The following is a 19,347-nucleotide window of genomic DNA, read 5'->3' on the forward strand; positions in this document are numbered from 1 at the left end:
CAATGAAATTTGTTAATTAATTGACTTCATTATAATAGGTACCTATTATCTAACTATTACTTTAATAATTATATAATTCGTTTTTTGAAGATTCGCAGAAATACAATGTAGAAAACAAGCAATTGTGTAGGCCTATTGTACTTTTAACTCAAGACTATACTTAGCCCACTGACTGAGGTGTAGCAGATTCCTTGTACAACGACTAGCCCTGATCTAATGTTACGTTTTATACGTAATATTTACCATATCTGAATGTTTTAAACATTTGCACTATGTTTGACGTGTTATTCATCAGAAGCACATTTCAGGTGCCATTTTTGGCTTTGCAAGAAAGGGTTAAGCTCAAACTCACCGCCAGCGTCCATCAAAAAGACGTGTTCAACCGAAATTACCCGAAATACTCCGAAGCAGTCCGAGTGTCACGTCAACGCTTCCGACGCCAAGCGCACGGGCTTTGAGGAAGTTCCACGTCACACTTGCCTGCCGTGCACAAAACTGCAGCCGAAAAATACATCAGACGCTCGGTGGATGATATAAAATACTACAGGCGAAGGAGACCAAAACCAGCAAACACAAACATGGTAAGTGGGACATCAGTATCCGTGTTATTGGCTATATTAGGCCTGGTTCTGAGATATTGAGGAAAAATACGCTTTGAGTAACGTTAGCTTGCGCTGTTAGCCTCGCAGGCCCTTGGAATGGCCACATACACAACTTTATCATTCAGTCAGTCTGTGAATTATTTATTCATTTTACTCTTATTTTTATAGTTAATGCGTGGATTTAAAGCCTCACGCTTACATATATTATAACTTCATTGCTCACTTAAATGTTGTTATGAAGTGAAATATTGTGTTCTGGCCAACAGCTCAGAATCAGAAAGAGCTTTATTGCCAAGTGTGTTTGCACACACAAGGAATTTGTCTTGGTGTTATGAGCTACCAGTACAGAAAGTACAAACATAGTGCAGACAACATATAATTAAGGTGATAAAGAACACTAATGAAGAGAATATACAATAATTAAGAATAACAATAGTAATAAAAATAAAAATATACAGAAAAGAGACTTGACCAGCTGATGATATGAATGTGACTTTAACATTAAGTACTTGTTAGTAAGCACAGTAGAAATGGGCTGATGTACGTATTATATTCTGTTCAGTAAAATGGTAATTCCTTACATTATCTGTAAGAGGCTTCATTTGTTGTAATTTTTTTTGTTGCTTATTAACTGTGCTGAAAAGTTAGCTGCTGTTACAATATCGGACTTTTAAATAGCTTTTTTTTTACTTGTGGGGAAAAACAGTCAAGGTTGAATGTCACTGCTTTCTGTTCCTAAAAAAGAGATATTTTGTGCTTTTTGTGTTGACTATTGGCGTTACTACTATACTTACTACAGTACAGTGTACACTTCTGCTGCTAACCAAATATAATGGGTGCTGATTAATATCAACTTGTGTGTAAGAGTAATAGTGATTTTTGATTCTTCTCTTTTAGCCTCTGAGGCTGGACATCAAGCGCAAGCTCACGGCTCGATCTGACCGTGTCAAAAGCGTAGACCTTCATCCGTCTGAGCCATGGATGCTGGCCAGTCTGTACAATGGCAGTGTCTGTGTGTGGAACCATGAAACACAGGTGACGAGCAGACCTTGTGTTTTTCAGCATTTGCAATGTATTATCATCTGAACATTTAACATTAGGGATACAGCAGTGTGTGTTGCATGTTTGTCTAATAATGTCTAATATTGATCTATCATAGACTCTGGTTAAGACTTTTGAAGTCTGTGACCTTCCAGTAAGAGCCTCCAAGTTTGTTGCCAGGAAAAATTGGGTCATTACTGGTGCTGTAAGTATTTACATGAATAATAATGATAATATGCCTTATTATATAATAGCTGTTAAATAAATGTGTAATATATAATAGATACGTAATGGATAAATATGGAACTTTTCATAAATTTCCTCTTTTTGTAGGATGACATGCAAATTCGGGTTTTCAACTATAACACACTAGAGCGAGTACACATGTTTGAGGCCCATTCAGATTACATTCGCTGCATCGCTGTTCATCCCACCCAGCCCTACATCCTCACAAGCAGTGGTATGTACAGATTAAATTTGCATCAAGTATTTATATTGCACATGTACATATCTATATAAAAACATAAACAAAATTGCACCAACCCCAAACATTTAAACTGTGGTGTGTTTATGTACATTTTTTGTTTAACACTCATTGGATCTGTGTATGTGTAGATGACATGTTGATAAAGCTCTGGGACTGGGAGAAGAAATGGTCCTGCAGTCAGGTGTTTGAGGGCCACACACACTACGTCATGCAGATTGTCATCAACCCCAAAGACAACAACCAGTTTGCGAGTGCATCGCTGGACAGAACCATCAAGGTACGTTTGAACTCTGATTTTGGATAGAGCAAGTTGGAATCTGACTTGTGACATTTCTCCTATAATTTCTAATGTGTTTTGTTTCAGGTTTGGCAACTGGGCTCTTCCTCTCCTAACTTCACTCTGGAGGGCCATGATAAGGGGGTGAACTGCATTGATTATTACAGTGGAGGAGATAAGCCCTACCTCATATCTGGAGCTGATGACAGACTGGTCAAGATTTGGGACTATCAGGTATGAATGATGTTAGAAATATTGATCTGCTTTATGCAGCAAGTCACTGGTGACTGTTTATTTACTTCTGTTCTGTGTACCACTCTCTTTAGAATAAGACATGTGTGCAGACACTCGAGGGTCATGCTCAGAATGTGTCCTGTGTAAACTTCCACCCAGAGCTGCCAATCATCATCACTGGTTCAGAGGACGGTGAGTTGTGACACGTCTTCATTAAAATGTTATAGATCTTTTAGTGATCACTTTTATAAAACTACACTGCCTCATTCCTGATGCAAATGTAACTGTCTTTATTTTGTTATTCAGGTACGGTTCGTATCTGGCACTCCAGCACTTATCGTCTAGAGAGCACCCTGAACTATGGTATGGAGCGGGTGTGGTGCGTGTCTGGCTTGCGTGGCTCCAACAGTGTGGCATTGGGCTATGATGAAGGCAGCATCATTATCAAGGTACTAAAAATAATTAGGGTTGTTCCGATTCCGATATTTCACCGATACCACACAAAATTCTGGCATCGGTATCAGTGAGTACTTGAACCCATGTACTGATCCGATGCCATTTTCTTAAACAAGACCTAGTTATGCCCGCTATCTTTGCTTAATGCTGCAAATCGGAAATCAAATCTTCTTCGCTGCTCAGAATGGAAACACAGGAAGTTGTGCTGTGTTGCCACAAGCAACCACTTCTTAGGGCAGCAAAGAAGAAATACAAACGTGCTAGCAGTATGTCCGCGTTTTGGCAGTATTTTAGTATTCAGTAAATTCAGAAGTATTAACAACTTTAACACAAGTAACTTAAAGCATTTGAAGATGCGTCACCCCGAAGAACACGACGTAGACTTGCCATGTTCCGTACACTTTTCACTATTCACTGCACGCCGGCGACCACTCCTCCGTTGTTAAGACAGACAAGCATGTTTCTGTGATAATTCCCTGGGGGAATACCCATTATACAGTCCACACTTTGATTGATGTCTTTAGGACCGATAGTTTTTGAGAAAAGTGAAGTAAAGTGAAGGTCTTTTTCACTTAAGAAAAATAATATTACTGTCAAATGTATGTCAGATGATAAAAATACTTTAGTTCACTGTATGTATTTGTTCATGTTTTATTAAGGGATAAGTCTGAAGCACACTATAAAATAATTCAATCAATTCATACAGGGCTAGTAGTATATACAGATACACACCCAGGTATCGGATCAGTACTCTGTATCGGCCCATACCGGGAAGGGAAAAAGGGTATCGGAACATCTCTCAAAATAATTCAAAAGTAACACCATGCTGTTTCCTGTCAGTGGTGTGACATGTTGGCTGAACCTCTGGGCTGGTAATTGGAAAGTTCAGTCCCTGTGCAACAAGAGAGCCATCATGTTGCTCCAGGGCCTGGGCTGTCAGCAGGGGGTCGGAGGAGGGTAGAGGATAGATAATGTTACAAAAGATTTATATTTCAATAAATGCTGTTCTTTTGAACTTTCTATTCAAAGCATTCTGAAAAAAGTATCACCCGTTTCCACAAAAATATTAAGCAGTTTTCTGCTTTTGAACAGTAGTGTATATCGATAGATTTACATGACATTTCTGTCTACTTAAATGAACATTAACTAATTATCTGAATAGCTTTAATGTTATATCTCATGTGGAGAGTTCTCTGTAAGTTAACCGCTTTTTATTTGTGCTTTAGCTCGGTCGTGAGGAGCCGGCCATGTCAATGGACACCAGTGGAAAAATCATTTGGGCCAAGCACTCTGAGATTCAGCAGGCTAACCTCAAAGCCATGGGGGATGCTGAGATCAAGGATGGTGAAAGGCTGCCACTGGCAGTGAAAGACATGGGCAGCTGTGAGATCTACCCTCAAACCATCCAGCACAATCCTAATGGAAGGTAAGACCAAAACATCTATCCTGAAATGCCGCTCAGTTACATGTCGCCTGATCCTCGCTGCAATTTAGTAATGTAAACATAATTTTACATTGTGTTTAGGTTTGTGGTGGTGTGTGGTGATGGAGAGTACATCATCTACACTGCCATGGCTCTGAGAAATAAGAGCTTTGGATCTGCACAGGAGTTTGTCTGGGCCCATGATTCATCTGAGTAAGTACTCTACAAGCACATAGAAGATGGATGTAGGAGAAAACACTTAATACTGATGTTACTTGTTTTAATTTAAGGTACGCGATTCGGGAAAGCAGCAGTGTGGTGAAGATCTTCAAAAATTTTAAGGAGAAAAAATCTTTTAAGCCAGACTTTGGAGCAGAAGGTAAACTGCTTTATGCTTGTATCATGGGCAGTAGCAATATCTGTATTCACAATTTTGTATGCAAATGTAATAAGCACAAAAAAATGTACTTGCACATAGTATATTGCATACTCAGTTACATTTCATGCTGAATATAGTAAAACTGCTATTATTTTATAGTTTTATGTAAATATGTTTGCAGGCATCTATGGTGGTTTCTTGCTGGGTGTCCGATCAGTGAATGGCTTGGCTTTCTATGACTGGGATAACACAGAGCTGATTCGCCGCATTGAGATCCAGCCCAAACACGTGAGTCATCTGCTCCAGTCCTCCATTATTTTGTCTGCATGATTGGGCCATTTTTTAGTCTGTCTGGACCAATTGCATCTTGCATCTATTTTCAGATTTTCTGGTCAGACTCTGGTGAGCTGGTGTGCATTGCCACAGAGGAGTCTTTCTTCATCCTGCGCTATCTGTCAGAGAAGGTGGCCGCATCACAGGAGTCAAATGAGGGGGTTACTGAAGATGGTATTGAAGATGCTTTTGAGGTAGGTGTACATCAGTGTTAAAAACAGTCATGTTTAACCAGATGAAAAGAGTTGTTTGAGAGGAAGAGCAAGTTGTTATATTTTAATAATTATAATAATAATAAAAAAAAAAATTCCCTTTGCATCTTGCCTTTTCTATTTGTTTGTTCTGAATTATCCCTGTAATTGCCAAAAATCACAAGTAAAAAAAATTGAATAAATTAATCATTCAACAATAAATAATTTACAGTACAACCAGAATTTATATTTCAATCAATTCAGTCAATTTTGATTTAAAATTGACTTAAAAGATTTGAAAACATGGTCTGAGCTCCTGATCATGTGTGTTTGTGTGTGCAGGTCCTTGGAGAGATCCAAGAAGTGGTTAAGACGGGTCTCTGGGTGGGAGACTGTTTCATTTACACCAGCTCTGTCAACAGACTCAACTACTTTGTTGGAGGAGAGATTGTCACAATTGCTCACCTGGACAGGTACAGATAAAGTTTATGTTTTTAGATGTATTATTCCCACAAAATGTTGAAAACAGCTGTGCTGTTTAATGTTTGTGGATTTTGAATAGAAAATTCAAAGACGAGCATTTAATAAAAATATAAATCTTTTCTAACAATGTAATTTTTTTAATGTCCCTTTATCAATTTAATTCACCCTTGCTGAATCATTAATTTCTTTTTACTTAACCCAAACTTTTGAACAATAGTGTAAATGTACACAGAAAACATTTATTTATGATTTATTTAATCTAACAGTGACTTCTTTTCCTTAGAACCATGTACCTTCTAGGATACATTCCTAAAGATGACCGTCTTTACCTGGGTGATAAGGAGCTGAACATAGTGAGTTACTCTCTTCTGGTGTCTGTCCTGGAGTACCAAACAGCCGTCATGCGCAGAGACTTTGGCATGGCAGACAAAGTGCTACCCACCATCCCGAAAGAACAGAGGACCAGAGTTGCCCACTTCCTGGAAAAACAGGTAAGACTTTAAATGTTTACCTGTAAGCTATGATTTGCATAATATAAGGTATATAATTATGATGTTGTTACTCTGCTAAAATAACGGCAGCTTAGACTAACCCATATGTATCGAGCATTACAAAATATGCATTGTGGTGTAAAAGTAAAAATTTTAAAGTACTTTTGAAGATTAATGCAATTGTGTATCAAGAAAACCTTTTCTAGACTGATTGGCTGCTAAATGTGTAGTAAATCAGAATGATATTCTGTATATATTCCTTGATATCTGAAGGATCTTTGTTTGTGCTTGCAGGGTTTCAAGCAGCAGGCTCTGGCCGTGTCCACTGATCCAGAGCACCGGTTCGAGCTGGCACTGCAGTTAGGAGAGCTGAAAATTGCTTATCAGCTAGCAGTAGAAGCTGAGGTTTGTTATTATACTCTAGTGGTACAGCCCCCTAGTGGTGGCCAAGCTCAGTTACTTAATTTCTTTTTTACATTTATTGAAGTGAATTTTTTTTTTTTTTGCAAAAGTAATGTACAATATTTTGCTGCTTTTCTTCTGTAGTCGGAGCAGAAGTGGAAGCAGTTGGCAGAGTTGGCCATCAGTAAGTGCCAGTTTGGTTTGGCACAGGAGTGCCTCCATCATGCCCAGGACTATGGAGGACTGCTGCTGCTGGCCACTGCATCTGGCAATGCCACTATGGTTGCCAAACTTGCAGAGGGGGCAGAGCGTGATGGCAAAAACAATGTTGCCTTTATGACCTACTTCCTGCAGGGAAAGTAAGTATCACAGGAGGAAAAACCTTAAAAATAGAAAAATGTTGACTACAGATGTTTTACTTTTGTGGATTCTCATTTTATAGTCTACTAGTAATTCCTACATTGCCATTTTAAATATAGTTGTTTCTTTAGTTGAATTTTGTTGTTTGTTTGTCTTGCCAGACTGGACAACTGTTTGGAGCTTCTGATTAAGACAAATCGTCTACCAGAAGCAGCCTTTCTTGCCCGCACATATCTGCCCAGCCAAGTATCCAGGTCTGTGTTCATTGCCATACCAGTGAATTGTTTTCTTCTCACAAATTGCCGTAAAGTAAAGGATTATTTTAGAATGGCATATAACATGCTACTAGAAGAAATAGTATGAATAGAAAATAGTAAGCACAATATTCAAATTTTCTGTTCAGTTTACAATCAGAGTACTCTGTGATTCTGTAACAGTATGCACTTAATTTTATCTTTAGTTTCCAGTGTGACAAACCTAAAATGAGTCTCTTTTTGACTATTATTTGATCAAACTCATAAAAATTAAGACAACTGTGCACTAAATTAAAATAAAATTAATTTGTCAGTGATATTTTTTCCTTTAACTTTATAAACCTATATCTCTGTGTTTGTTCACAGGGTGGTGAAGCTTTGGAGAGAGAGTTTGTCTAAAGTGAATCAGAAAGCAGCAGAGTCTCTGGCAGACCCCACAGAGTATGAGAACTTGTTCCCAGGCCTGAAAGAGGCCTTTGTAGCAGAGCAATACCTGAGAGAGACCTGCCTCGGCCAAACCAGACCTGCCTCTGACTACCCACTGGTCACGGTAAGAAAACCACTCTCTTTTTTCCCCCTCTCTCTCTTCATCTTCACTCAGTGGTATTTTACTATTATTAATAAACTTTTCCTATTATTATTTTGAGTTATCTTTTTTTATATGCTCACGTTTAGTCAATTTTAATCATTTTTATTTTTATATATATTTCTATTTGGCATTAATTTATTTTTTATTCCGGTTTTAGTTATTGTAATACTTTTCTTTTTCAGTTAGTTTCTAATTTCCTTTAAAGATGTTCATCTAATTTTTGTATCTTATTTTAGCATTTTCAGTGGTCAATAACAGTTAATAGTTTCAGTTTTAATTACAAGTAAACAACACTGCATTACAAAATCTCCTTCACTGTTTACTTATATGGGATCAAAGCAGTGCTTTTGCAGATTATTTTCTCACTGACCTATGTCAAATCAAAACTACCAAATATAGCCAGATTCCACCCAAAAAAGGCACTATATTGTATGCTTACTGATCACTGCTTACTGCATTATATCATTTTTTTTTTTTTTTTTGCTGGTTTGTAATTTTAAAAAAAGTTTCATATTTAAATCTGTTTTATTTGTGTATCACCTTTATAATTAAAGTGACTGTGTAGCCAATGTTTTTTTTTTTTTCTTCTCATTTTTATTTCTGTAGCCCAATGAAGAAAGAAATGTGCTGGAGGAGGCCAGTGGTTATGAACCCAAAGGAATTATCCCCACTCCCACGCAGGTATGTGTCTGTTTATCAAACACTCAATTTGTTGATTGTATTACACTGTAGCCCATAATACCAGAACAACAGTGTGGTCTAAAAAGCTGGTCTAATATGCCTTTGAACTAATCAATTGGCCTGTGTATGTTCAGAAGGTGAAGGACACAGAGGAGGCCCCAGAGGATGTGGGTGTTTTGGCCTCGGTGATGGCAGCCGTCTCGGCTACAGTAGTTGCAGCAGTGCCTACTGTGAGTCATGCAGAATCCCAGTCTGCTCAGGAGGTTGAGGAGAAGACACAGGAAGAGCCTCCCAAGCCAACAGCAGCAGAACAGAAGGTATTTGGTCAAAATATACTCTTTAAAAAAAACTATTAACCTCAGACTTGATGTAACCTCACACTCTTGATTTATTTTAAGGTTCTCGATGAACTTGAGGATGATTTGGATAACATGGAGCTTGATGACATTGACACCACAGACGTCAATCTGGATGACGACTTCTTGGATGACTAAACCCTCAGCACTGAAAGCATCGAGTTTAAGCGACCAAACATTTTTTATTTGTTCCTGTTAGACCTGCAGAGCTGAAGTCTAGGGTGAACTGGGCTGAATATAAATACATCTTTTAGGGCGTGCCACCAATGGAAAGACGAGGAGAAATGTGCATTATTGATGGTGAATTTTATTTAATTTTTTTTGTACTTCATTCTGGACCTTCAATTTACATTTTACCCGTACATCAAGGTATACGTTGATTCTTGTGTGTTCAACCATGATAAATCATGGTGCCATTATTCATAATAAAGATAACTACTCTACTACAATGATTTGTCCCATCATAATATTGTTTTTATATTCTGTTAAATGTAGAATCCTTTAGTCAAAAAATGTCAAGAGGATGCACATTAAAGAAGGGAGATTCATTAGGTATTTTATTTTGAAATTAATAAGTAGGCATCTGAATGAAATATGTGAAATGTGCTTTGCAAAATGAAATATTGATACATTTTTCAGACTTAAAAAAGGGGAGATGCTCTTTATTGTTGGACACTCATAACCTGCAATCACAGAACCAGAATTTAAAAAAAGTTTTCTTGGGTAAAATAATCAAATACAATGACCTTTTTATGCCTTTTTAACTTTTTAAGCTTAGCAAATCAATAATATGAAAATAAAATATTAGCCCATCATGAAACATCTACACAAATTTCTGTGAATATTTTCAAAAGTATTTGCCCTGAAAAGAAAATCCCTGTTAATGCTATTCAATGGTACAACTAGTAATTTTGCATGTCAACTTTAGTTCAAATTCAATTTCACTGCATATCATTTTCCCCCTCAGCTAAAATGATTTAACAATACTGTGAAATTACTTCAATTATGTTTGAAAACCTTATTGCAATATACAGTACAAAGACTGCCCTTTGATGTTACAGGACAAAACACCCATCAATGGTTTCCCTTAGTTCTTATGTTGATCAAATCAGTACATGCTGCTGCTGCTATTCTGGCACAATTGGATGGAGTTTCAAAGCATTGAGTTTTACTACAGATGAAAAATCTGCAAGCACTGTTATGATCTGTAGTAATGTTCTTTCTGCAGTAAAGGAACATTTTTGTCAGCCAGTGGCCTCAAAATAAAAACCGTGTCTTTATTTACTTGCGGTCTTGGGTCGCTCCAAACCCATTTGACCCTTTTCTTCCAGAAGATAAAATGAGTTTATGTTGCTAGTTTGTTCTTTAAAATTGGTACAGAATTACTGAGATTTCATTAAATAGCATCCTGACCATTAGATGGTGCTAGTGCTCCTAATTGATTATTGTCTGTCAGTTTAACTCATTGAGTAAACAAGAGAGGAAGAACACAGCATTTTACCAATGTAAAAACAACTACTTGATAAAACATGATTGATCATCTGTTAACATCTGTGTCAATATGGCTGCCACTTTGCCTCTTCCTGTCACAGATTCTGTCTGCTATCTCTGTGCTTCCTCTTTAAAAGACTTTGTTGTTCTAAGATGTTGTCACAGCTTGTGCAAAAACTGTCTACAAAGCTACTGGGAGCTCAACAAGTCCCTGGAGTGTCCTGTTTGTTTGAGGGAGACGCACTGTTCTGTACTTCTACATCATTTAAATATTTCTCGCTTCACCTCAGAGGGTAGATCCTCTCCAGACAGCAACTTCAAACCATTCCATGAGGGGAATGCAAAAAGTGAAATGGTAAGTGAGTTGCATTACACTTAAGAGAAAACTGCACTTTTTACTTTGATTGTGAAATATAATTGTCTAAGGAATCTGCTGTGATGCAGATCAAATTATATGCAAAGTCAAATTAAGGTGCTTTCTAGATGAAGTCAGGAGGTGGGAATACTTGAGCTGAAATTTCCTACTTCCAACCTCAAAGCCTTCTTGTCTTTTTGTGTTCCTTACCTCTGACCCTGAGCTGATGTAATTCATACTGAAGGACCTAAGGATCCTCTAATGCAAACTGTGTGTGTTTCTTGAGAGCAACCATACCTTTGTGTTGTTTTACTTTCTTTTATGTTCGTTTATTTTTCATTCATTCATTCAGTTAAGCATAAGCATTTATCATTTAATTATTTGATTATTCCATTTAATCATATAATATAGGGGTGTCAAACTCAATTCCTGGAGGGCCACAGCCCTGTAGAGTTTAGCTCCCTCCAACCCTAATTAAACGCACCTGATCCAGCTAATCACGTCCTTCGGGCTTATTTGAAAAATATATGGTTTGTGTCTTGGAGCAGTGTTGGAACTAAACTCTGCAGGGCTTCGGCCCCTCTATGAACTGAGCTTAACACTCCTGATATCATTATAGCCCTTTATATACTTGCTCCATTGATTCATTAATTGAGTTATGTTATTTTTCCATTTTTGTTTAGTCTTATGTGTGACATCAAGGGTTATGAGTAAGAGATAAGGGGGAATGTTTGGAAACTCAAGGTGGGATGCTATTTGGTTAAAAGTGTTTGCCAAATGCATAAATGTCTATGCTAACACCAACAGCAGTCGGTAGAGAAGGACTTGTCAGTGGTAATGAGCACTATTTCCAGCATTAAGACTGAAGAGGACATCAGTGCCATGGTCCAGATGTTGATGGAGGTCAAATATGAACCAACTGAAAAAAACATAACAGCAAACATAGTAGAAAACCTTATATATGGGGAAACAATGGAGGACATTGCCTCTGTGAAGGTAAGATGTCAAAAGTGTCAGCTGCTGAGTCAGCACATGTCTTCCAAGTAGAGAACACATCTCAAAACATGTTCTTGTTTTTTGGGGGGTTTTCTTCAAGAGGGAGCAGACCAGTGAAACCAGGTGAGTATACTATCTGCTCATGAAAATGCAAAGATCAATGATGTCTTGTTAGTACATAAATGCCTTGAAATAAGAAATGTGAAATCAAGTCAACCTATAAATCTCCTATGCTTTCTTAGTCACTGAGTCAACTTCCTTTGCTTCTCCTAAAAGCCTTTGATTTATTCATGATTTCCTGCTTTAGGGATGAGGGAGTAGATACAGACGGGATGCTACATGACATATTTTCTGCACCCAATTCCATTTTAAAGGAACCCAATGAATCTAGAGAGAATTCTCAACCACCACCCACGACTACTTGTAAATCATTAAGGTCCAACCTTTGTCCAAAATGTGGCAAGAGTTTCAAAAGAAAGTCCGACCTCAGAGCCCATGAGAAGGTGCACTCCTTGGAGAAGCCACACCAGTGCTCCACCTGCGGAAAGAGTTATGTTGACAAACATGAGCTCTCCATGCACATGCGGCTACACACTGGTGAGAAGCTGTTGGACTGTTCTTATTGCACGAAGAAGTTCGTCAGGGAGAGTGGACTGAAGTCCCACTTGAGGAGCCACACGGGGGAGAAGCCATTCTCTTGCTCACAATGTGGGAAAAGCTTTTCTCGACGAAGTACGCTAAATACTCACTTTCGGTTGCACGTAGGCACCCTGCCCCACCAGTGTGATCATTGCGGGAAGCTTTTCAACACAGCAGCAGCTATGAGAGTCCACAAGGCAACCCATACCGGAGAAAGGCCCTTTCCGTGCCAGCAATGTGACAAGAAGTTCATCAATAAATCTGACTTGGATGTTCACCTGGATAGTCACGCAGGGAAGAAGCCATTCAGCTGTTCTGTGTGTGGGAAAAGTTTCCTGAGGAAGCAAGAACTCAAAACTCATCGAACCATTCACCAAGACCATCGATCTTTTCATTGCACAGACTGCGAGAACAGCTTCAAAAGGTTGAGCCACCTCACATCGCACATGAAGATCCATTCTGCCGAGACCCCTTACAAATGCACATACTGCAGCAGATCCTTCAAGCATCCCAACAGCCTCAAACTGCATGAGCGTCTTCACACCGGAGAGAAACCCTACACTTGTGAACACTGTGGGAAAAGGTTCCCTTCTTCAGGAGATCGAACTAGACACCTGGCCGTACACTCTGTGGTGAAATCCTACAAGTGCCCAAAATGTGACAGGAGTTTTCGCTTCAAGAACAGTATGAGGTCCCACCAGGTCACACACACTGGAGAAAGACCTTTCCATTGCAAGAAGTGTGGCAGGAGCTTCGCTAGGCTGGCAAATCTCAAAGCGCACAAGGTGGTGCACACCGACGAAAGATGTTACAGCTGTGCTCAATGCGGTCTGGCCTTCAAATCCTCCTCTACCCTCAGGAGCCACCTCATAATCCATTCCAGCAAGACTCTGTTTGACTGCACCACCTGTGGCAAAACCTTCACTCGTCAAGACACCTTCAAAAGGCATCAAGACATTCACGCCGGGATCAAAGTCCACAAGTGCTCAGAGTGTGGAAAATGCCTGAGCTCAGCAAGTTGCCTGAAGCTGCACATGCAGGGTCATTCTGGGAAGAAGAAAATGTACAAATGTGTCGAATGCGAAAAGAGCTTCAGTTCCATGTCCTACCTCCTGAAGCACCGGAAAATTGCACACACAGACGAGAAGCCGTATATGTGCTTTGAGTGTGGGGAGAGCTTTAACACAGATGGGAAACTGGTTACTCACCAACTACAGCATTCAGGACAGATGGATCACGTTTGCTCCCATTGTGGGAAGACGTTTGCACGGAAAGAGACTCTAAGACGACATGTGAAGATGCACTCTGAGAAGAAGCCTCACCAGTGCTCAGAGTGTGGGAAAGGATTCATGAGGAGCGACCATCTAAAACAGCATCGGAGAACCCATGACAAGAGAAATTAAATTTAAGTAGTTTTCATTTTGAGTTCTGCCAGTTTTTTTCTTTCATTAGGCATTGTAATTTAGTGAAAGGGGTCGCTGCTAAATTTATGTAGCATAAAATTAGCATTTTCCTTTTCTTACTTTTGTCCAGGCATTTGAGTAATGAGATTGAGGATAGAAGAAGAGGAATACAGGCCCCCTCTTGAGTTCATTTGAATGGCATTTTATACTATTTTTCGGTCCACTAGATGGCAGTCTATGATTTGAGGCAGAATTCAATGAATTGTGATACTAAAAAGGTGCCTGAAAACTCAAGGTTGCAGAACCTTCCCTAAAATCATGAAAAATAAAAGCATTTCAATGTGAAGCAAAAGATAAGAGAACAATATTGTGCTTTTCAGTGTCTTAAGAATGTTATGTTTTGTCATTAAAGACATTTATACACTGACGTGATGTGTTTCTCTTATAAAATCTTAAATGTCTTCGAAATGACAGTACACTTTTAAAACAACCCCTTGTGTGTTTGGGTTGCCACTTTCCCCTCTCAAAATGAGTTTGATACATAATGATAAAAACAGTCCACATGTCTGAAAATGAAATTGCATTCTGATGCAAATGGAATGTATCAGCCAGAGGGAGGACCAGCTCTGGGATTTAAATATACTAATGCTTTATCTAAAGCTGCTGTCTTTGCATTAACCCGCTCTTTTACCTAAAGGGTAAAATAATGCCATGAATCATAAAGAGAAATCATATTGACTTACATTAGACTTCAGGTCAATGTTCCAAATTGGATATTTGATTGGATATTTCTGGACTCCCTACTTATAATGTATATTTTTTTCATATTTTTGTTAAAATAGCAAATTGCTGCATAACACCAATTCTAGAGTCAACATTTGGTGCTTTAAGCTTTTAAAGAGGTCACTTGATATACAATTCAAAGCAGCACAGGTAACTAAGAAATATCTGAAAAGGTACTGTGCTATAAATAGTCTGAAATTACATTTTCATAATGATAGTGTTCACGCTTCAGAAAAGCCTCTCTTGTGATTTCATCACACAGGCATTGGATCTTTCCATTTTATGTCCATTTCTCCATATTTCTTTTATTTTTTTTAAACCAATCAATTGTTTGCATGCGTATTCCCATTAGTCCATGTGGATGTTTGCAGACTTAAGATTCCACTCCAGCAATTTCATTCCCAGTCGAACAAATAAACATAGTAAGAATTTCTAAGTCTGGTCAGGGGAGAGTCACACTCGGTCTCCCTGACAACAGTCGCTAAGCAACTAACATTTGTCATCCCTTTTCTTCCTTACCTCATGTCCCGTTTCCAACCATCTGCCTTTAGAGTGAAGCCATCAAACCCTTTCAAATACAAATATAGTTCCTCACCTTGAGGAGCGTCACTGCAAGCTTGCTAGCAAGAATCTAGATCTCATCACAATTGCAGGAACAAATCTCAAAACACATACCAGGGTATCATAACAAATTGTCTTTATTCTCTCATTTTCAAAGACAGAGTGGATGACATTCATCAATAGTGAGAAACAAGTCAATGGTGCTGCCATGTTTGACCTCGGAACGTTTCCAGAACGTTGTGTTTTCGTCGTTGTTGCATAAGCCTGTGTGGCCAGCCCCCACAGAAATGCTTGGTCCTATGGCATATTCAGTGGATTTCATGAGACCATGTGTTGATGGGTCTAAAATGTGAGTAGGTGAAAATACAGAACAAAACCTGACCGTCTCTGTGGGCTCTGTCTCCTCTTATGGCTCAAAGTATGCTCACACGGTATCATCCTTAAACACTCATACAGCTTCAGCCATATCACCAAATGGATGGAATTTGTGGTAACCCTCACAATAAGGCTACAGCGATTTTACAGAACATTACTCTTAAACAAACAAACATAGTTCTAAATCTAACCATTAACTACCTCTAAAATCAGAGGGAAATAATGGGTTGATAAAGATTTTCAAACCCTGTCAAACAATTTGCATTAGTGTCGCAATGCACTGGACTCTATGGAGTGCAGTGTTGGGTGTAACGCGTTACTAAGTAACGCGTTTCTGTAATTAAATTACTTATCCACTGAAAAAGTAAAGTAAGGGATTACTGTTCATTTTTAGGTAATTTAATTACAGTTACTTATAAAGTACTTGCGTTACATACAGTAAATAATTTCAACAGTTCTAAAAGCAATATTGAATTTGAAATCTAAATTTACCGTCTAAAGATATTGAATGCGGCGGCTTTAACCCTCCGCGTGCGGGTGCGTTCACTTTCAGATTTTCCTGATTCACAGAGAAATCTTAAATACTCAAATCAGGGCCGGCACCAAGAGGGGGCATTCGCGGGCAGAGTTACGGTGCCCCCCACTTTCCATCCTCTCCCCTTCTTGCTGAACGTGATCGTTTCGAAAGCGAAAGTGAAACCGGTAAAACAGCGCACATAAGAAAGCGATTGCACGCTTTAGCGAGCGTCAGAAACTGCACGCAATCACAGATGGAGGTGCCCTGGCGCCGGCTCTGACTCAGATACATATAAGGCTAAAATCAATAGAATCTAAAAATCTTGAAGTGTCTACTTGACACTTGAACGAATTCAAATTAAAAACTAATGTTTCTGATTATGCAATCCGTATGAAACTAAAGCAAGGTACAGTCTTTCCCGTGTCTGAGCTCATTATATGCAGTCACCTGCGCGCATATGCCCTCACCTAGATACAAAAAAAAAAGTAAAATATTAAGAAAAAAAAAAAAATCTAATATTCATCATTTTTGAAAGAAGACCTGCTATGAGAAATTTACCTCATAAGAACAGCGCGATCTGACATTATTCAGCAGAGAAGATCATTTCTGTAATTTATTCTTTCAGTTAACGTGTTATTTTGACATAAACCTGTACAGATTTTACTAGTTGGGTTTTTCCTGAACATCCTGCCAAACTGAAATGTATTGTTTAACTTTTAAGCCTTTTTGTTATTCAGATATTTTGCAGAGTATTTCTATGTGTGTTAGAAGTCCAAAGTGGTTACATTTTTTTCATAAAAATGTTTAAGTATTACAGTTGTTTTAAAGCTAAAAGGCTAAAATATTATATGTTTGACTCGAATTGAAAGAATATAGAGTTTAATTTCTATTAAGGTTTATAGGGATTTTAAGATGTAGCCTAATTAGCGATTTGAATAATTAAGTTACTTATTGAGTAACTAAGTTACTTTTCAGATAGAGTAATTAGTAAAGTAATTTAAATACAATATTGATGAAGTAATTAGTAACTGTAATTAATTACTTTTTGAAAGTAACTTACCCAACACTGATGGAGTGAAGCATAATTCAGAGTTCATAGAATTTCAACTTTGTCCTTGTTAGCTGACCTTTCAAAGCTTTGGCAATGATAACCAGACTTGCAGGTACAAGAATTTCAGTATTTGTTGCATCCCTAGAAGTCTTTTAAAGTACAAAGCAAGCGAATAAAAAGTCAGACTTTAAGTATATGCATTTTAAATGGTTAACATCGTTTTTTCCATTTATTTTTACCTCTTTTTTTATTGGCAGCCCAAGATCTCACTTACGGATCTACTTTCAATTCTCCAAGGGTAACCGAAGACAGTAGTATTTTGCGAGACCACATTCAACATGTTTTCAAAGCAATTGTCAGGACTTTCTGTTCTAAGATCAAATGTTTTCTATCCACTTGCTACCATGTAACTGTACACTGTCCGTGATGGTTTCTGCCACACTTCTTATGTCAAAGCGGCTTATAACACTTGCTTTGAAGCCCTGATGCAAGTTGTATGAAAGGGTCTAAACCCTAATATATTGGCTGAAATGACCAAAATTCCTATCAACCAATCACCCACGTTCTATTTGGTGAAATCACAGTAAGTCTCGTGATAAAGACAACATGAGAAAAAGACATTACATGCTTTAAGACTATATGACAAAGTGGGCCATTCTTAATATTGCTTGTCCTAAAATCTGGTCCTTTTTGGTGACAAGACATTTAAGAAAGTGAGGTGAGAGGAAATTTAAAGTACAGTTTTAACCTGAACCCAGGGTTTTATGGCATTGGTTGAAAGTTCCTTTTCAATCTCTGAGACTTGCATTCAGCTGCGTGCAGCTAAATACCAAATACTATATATTACAATCGACCCGTATAAAGGAAAATGAGAGTCAGTCGGTTTATTTACTTGTCATACAGAATTGAGTGTTAAGATGGCTTGCTGTCATTATAGAGTGAGGTGTCAAATTAGTTCAACGGTATTCTCTTATTCTCTAGAGTTTGCCCTGTCTGACTCAAGGGAGTTTATCAAAGCGCTCTCTACAGACCAATCTGCTTTCCCTGCCAACACTGATTGCCTAATATTGCCTGCTTTCTTATTTTATGCTCATTAAATAACAGGTCTGTGTATTACTCCCACCACATTGGTGGAGTTTAATTATGAGTGCACATAATTAAGAGTTTAAATCGATGTTAATATCAGAAAAACAACATTTTGCTGTTATATTGCAAAATGTCCCATTAAATCTTAAAACAATCAATTAGTGTGTGATTTTGCTCTCAGTGGACCTCCCTATTGTTAAGACTTCATTATAGGTGAATATCTGAGTATGTACTTTAGGCCTGATTGACTGAAGTTATTAATGTGCGTCAGAAATTACATTTCACTAATAATTGCTTGAGGGAGAAACTCATCAGTGCCTAATCACAAACATTGCTTATGTTTTAATATTTTCTTCCTGTTCTCCAAATTTGACGTCAATTAATTCCAACCACAAACCAGGAGTATGTGTTTTCTAAAGGATGTTAAATCAGCCATACGCCACTTTTTCACTTCAAATCGTTCATAACGCTACAGAAACCGCATATGCAAACTATTTTAGCAAGTGCTAACTCCGCTTGTAAACAAGGCCCTTGAAGGTACAATTCGCAATTACCGCAACTGGCCGGCTGTTTATACTAGAACAATAAAAAAAAAAAAAAAAAAACTTGTGAATCTCATTACCACTCCTCCGCAGTTCTGCGCTGATTCAGCCCCATATGTTGCACAATGCTTTACTATTAGTCTCAAAGCAAATTTGTTGGGTGCCATATGCCTCTGCAATAACAGAGTGCATTAGGAAACATCCCGACTCGGGGGTCAACACATCCATCGTTTGCATGAGGTTCACCAATATACCTGATGTGTATCACTGAACATTGTACATCAAGAAAATTTGATCTAAAAGAGGAAGTGTCACAAGTTTAGTTCACATTGTGATTAACACCGTGTCCTAACCAGATGTGATGGCTTGGTTTTAATTTCTATGCTGTAAAGCCAAATAGCCCAGCCCACAATGAGATCTCATTGGTTCCATAAAAATGTGTATAAATCATCAAATATCTTCTCACTGGCTTTGATACTGTGATTAAAAGTAAAGCAAAGTTACAAAGC

The 19,347-nt window shown here is 38.2% G+C and overlaps 2 protein-coding genes across 3 annotated transcripts; both read left to right on the forward strand.

Annotated features, from left to right (window-relative positions):
• The first annotated feature begins 442 nt into the window (after nt 1–442).
• LOC306846614 (coatomer subunit beta'-like) lies at nt 443–10,298 on the forward strand. Of its 2 annotated transcripts, none has more exons than XM_079380095.1 (22): nt 443–581; nt 1,500–1,637; nt 1,762–1,848; nt 1,977–2,103; nt 2,259–2,407; nt 2,495–2,641; nt 2,734–2,833; nt 2,948–3,090; nt 4,324–4,523; nt 4,623–4,733; nt 4,811–4,899; nt 5,081–5,187; nt 5,283–5,426; nt 5,766–5,896; nt 6,190–6,397; nt 6,692–6,802; nt 6,944–7,158; nt 7,321–7,413; nt 7,780–7,963; nt 8,609–8,683; nt 8,818–9,000; nt 9,082–10,298. In XM_079380095.1, the coding sequence occupies exons 1-22, from the start codon at nt 579–581 to the stop codon at nt 9,175–9,177; spliced, it is 2,841 nt and encodes a 946-aa protein (XP_079236221.1). In that variant the 5' UTR covers nt 443–578; the 3' UTR covers nt 9,178–10,298. The 2 variants fall into 2 exon arrangements, with proteins under 2 accessions (XP_079236221.1, XP_079236222.1); XM_079380096.1 differs by having other exon boundaries at nt 8,821–9,000; nt 9,082–10,297.
• A 212-nt stretch (nt 10,299–10,510) lies between these two features.
• Nucleotides 10,511–14,349, forward strand: LOC306845948 (uncharacterized protein). Its single transcript, XM_079378970.1, has 4 exons — nt 10,511–10,885; nt 11,693–11,881; nt 11,982–12,004; nt 12,189–14,349. The coding sequence occupies exons 1-4, from the start codon at nt 10,601–10,603 to the stop codon at nt 13,921–13,923; spliced, it is 2,232 nt and encodes a 743-aa protein (XP_079235096.1). The 5' UTR covers nt 10,511–10,600; the 3' UTR covers nt 13,924–14,349.
• Nucleotides 14,350–19,347: the final 4,998 nt, after the last annotated feature.

Source organism: Barbus barbus (assembly GCF_936440315.1).
Source record: "Barbus barbus genome assembly, chromosome: 26".
Lineage (NCBI taxonomy): Eukaryota > Metazoa > Chordata > Actinopteri > Cypriniformes > Cyprinidae > Barbus > Barbus barbus.

Coding starts and splice junctions, on each gene's coding strand:
- LOC306846614 (XM_079380095.1), top strand. Junction 2,408..2,494: donor CGCTGGACAGAACCATCAAG/GTACGTTTGAAC, acceptor GTTTTGTTTCAG/GTTTGGCAACTGGGCTCTTC. Junction 3,091..4,323: donor AAGGCAGCATCATTATCAAG/GTACTAAAAATA, acceptor TTTGTGCTTTAG/CTCGGTCGTGAGGAGCCGGC.
- LOC306845948 (XM_079378970.1), top strand. CDS start 10,601: ATGGCTGCCACTTTGCCTCTTCCTGTCACAGATTCTGTCTGCTATCTC. Junction 10,886..11,692: donor GGAATGCAAAAAGTGAAATG/GTAAGTGAGTTG, acceptor TAACACCAACAG/CAGTCGGTAGAGAAGGACTT. Junction 11,882..11,981: donor AGGACATTGCCTCTGTGAAG/GTAAGATGTCAA, acceptor GTTTTCTTCAAG/AGGGAGCAGACCAGTGAAAC.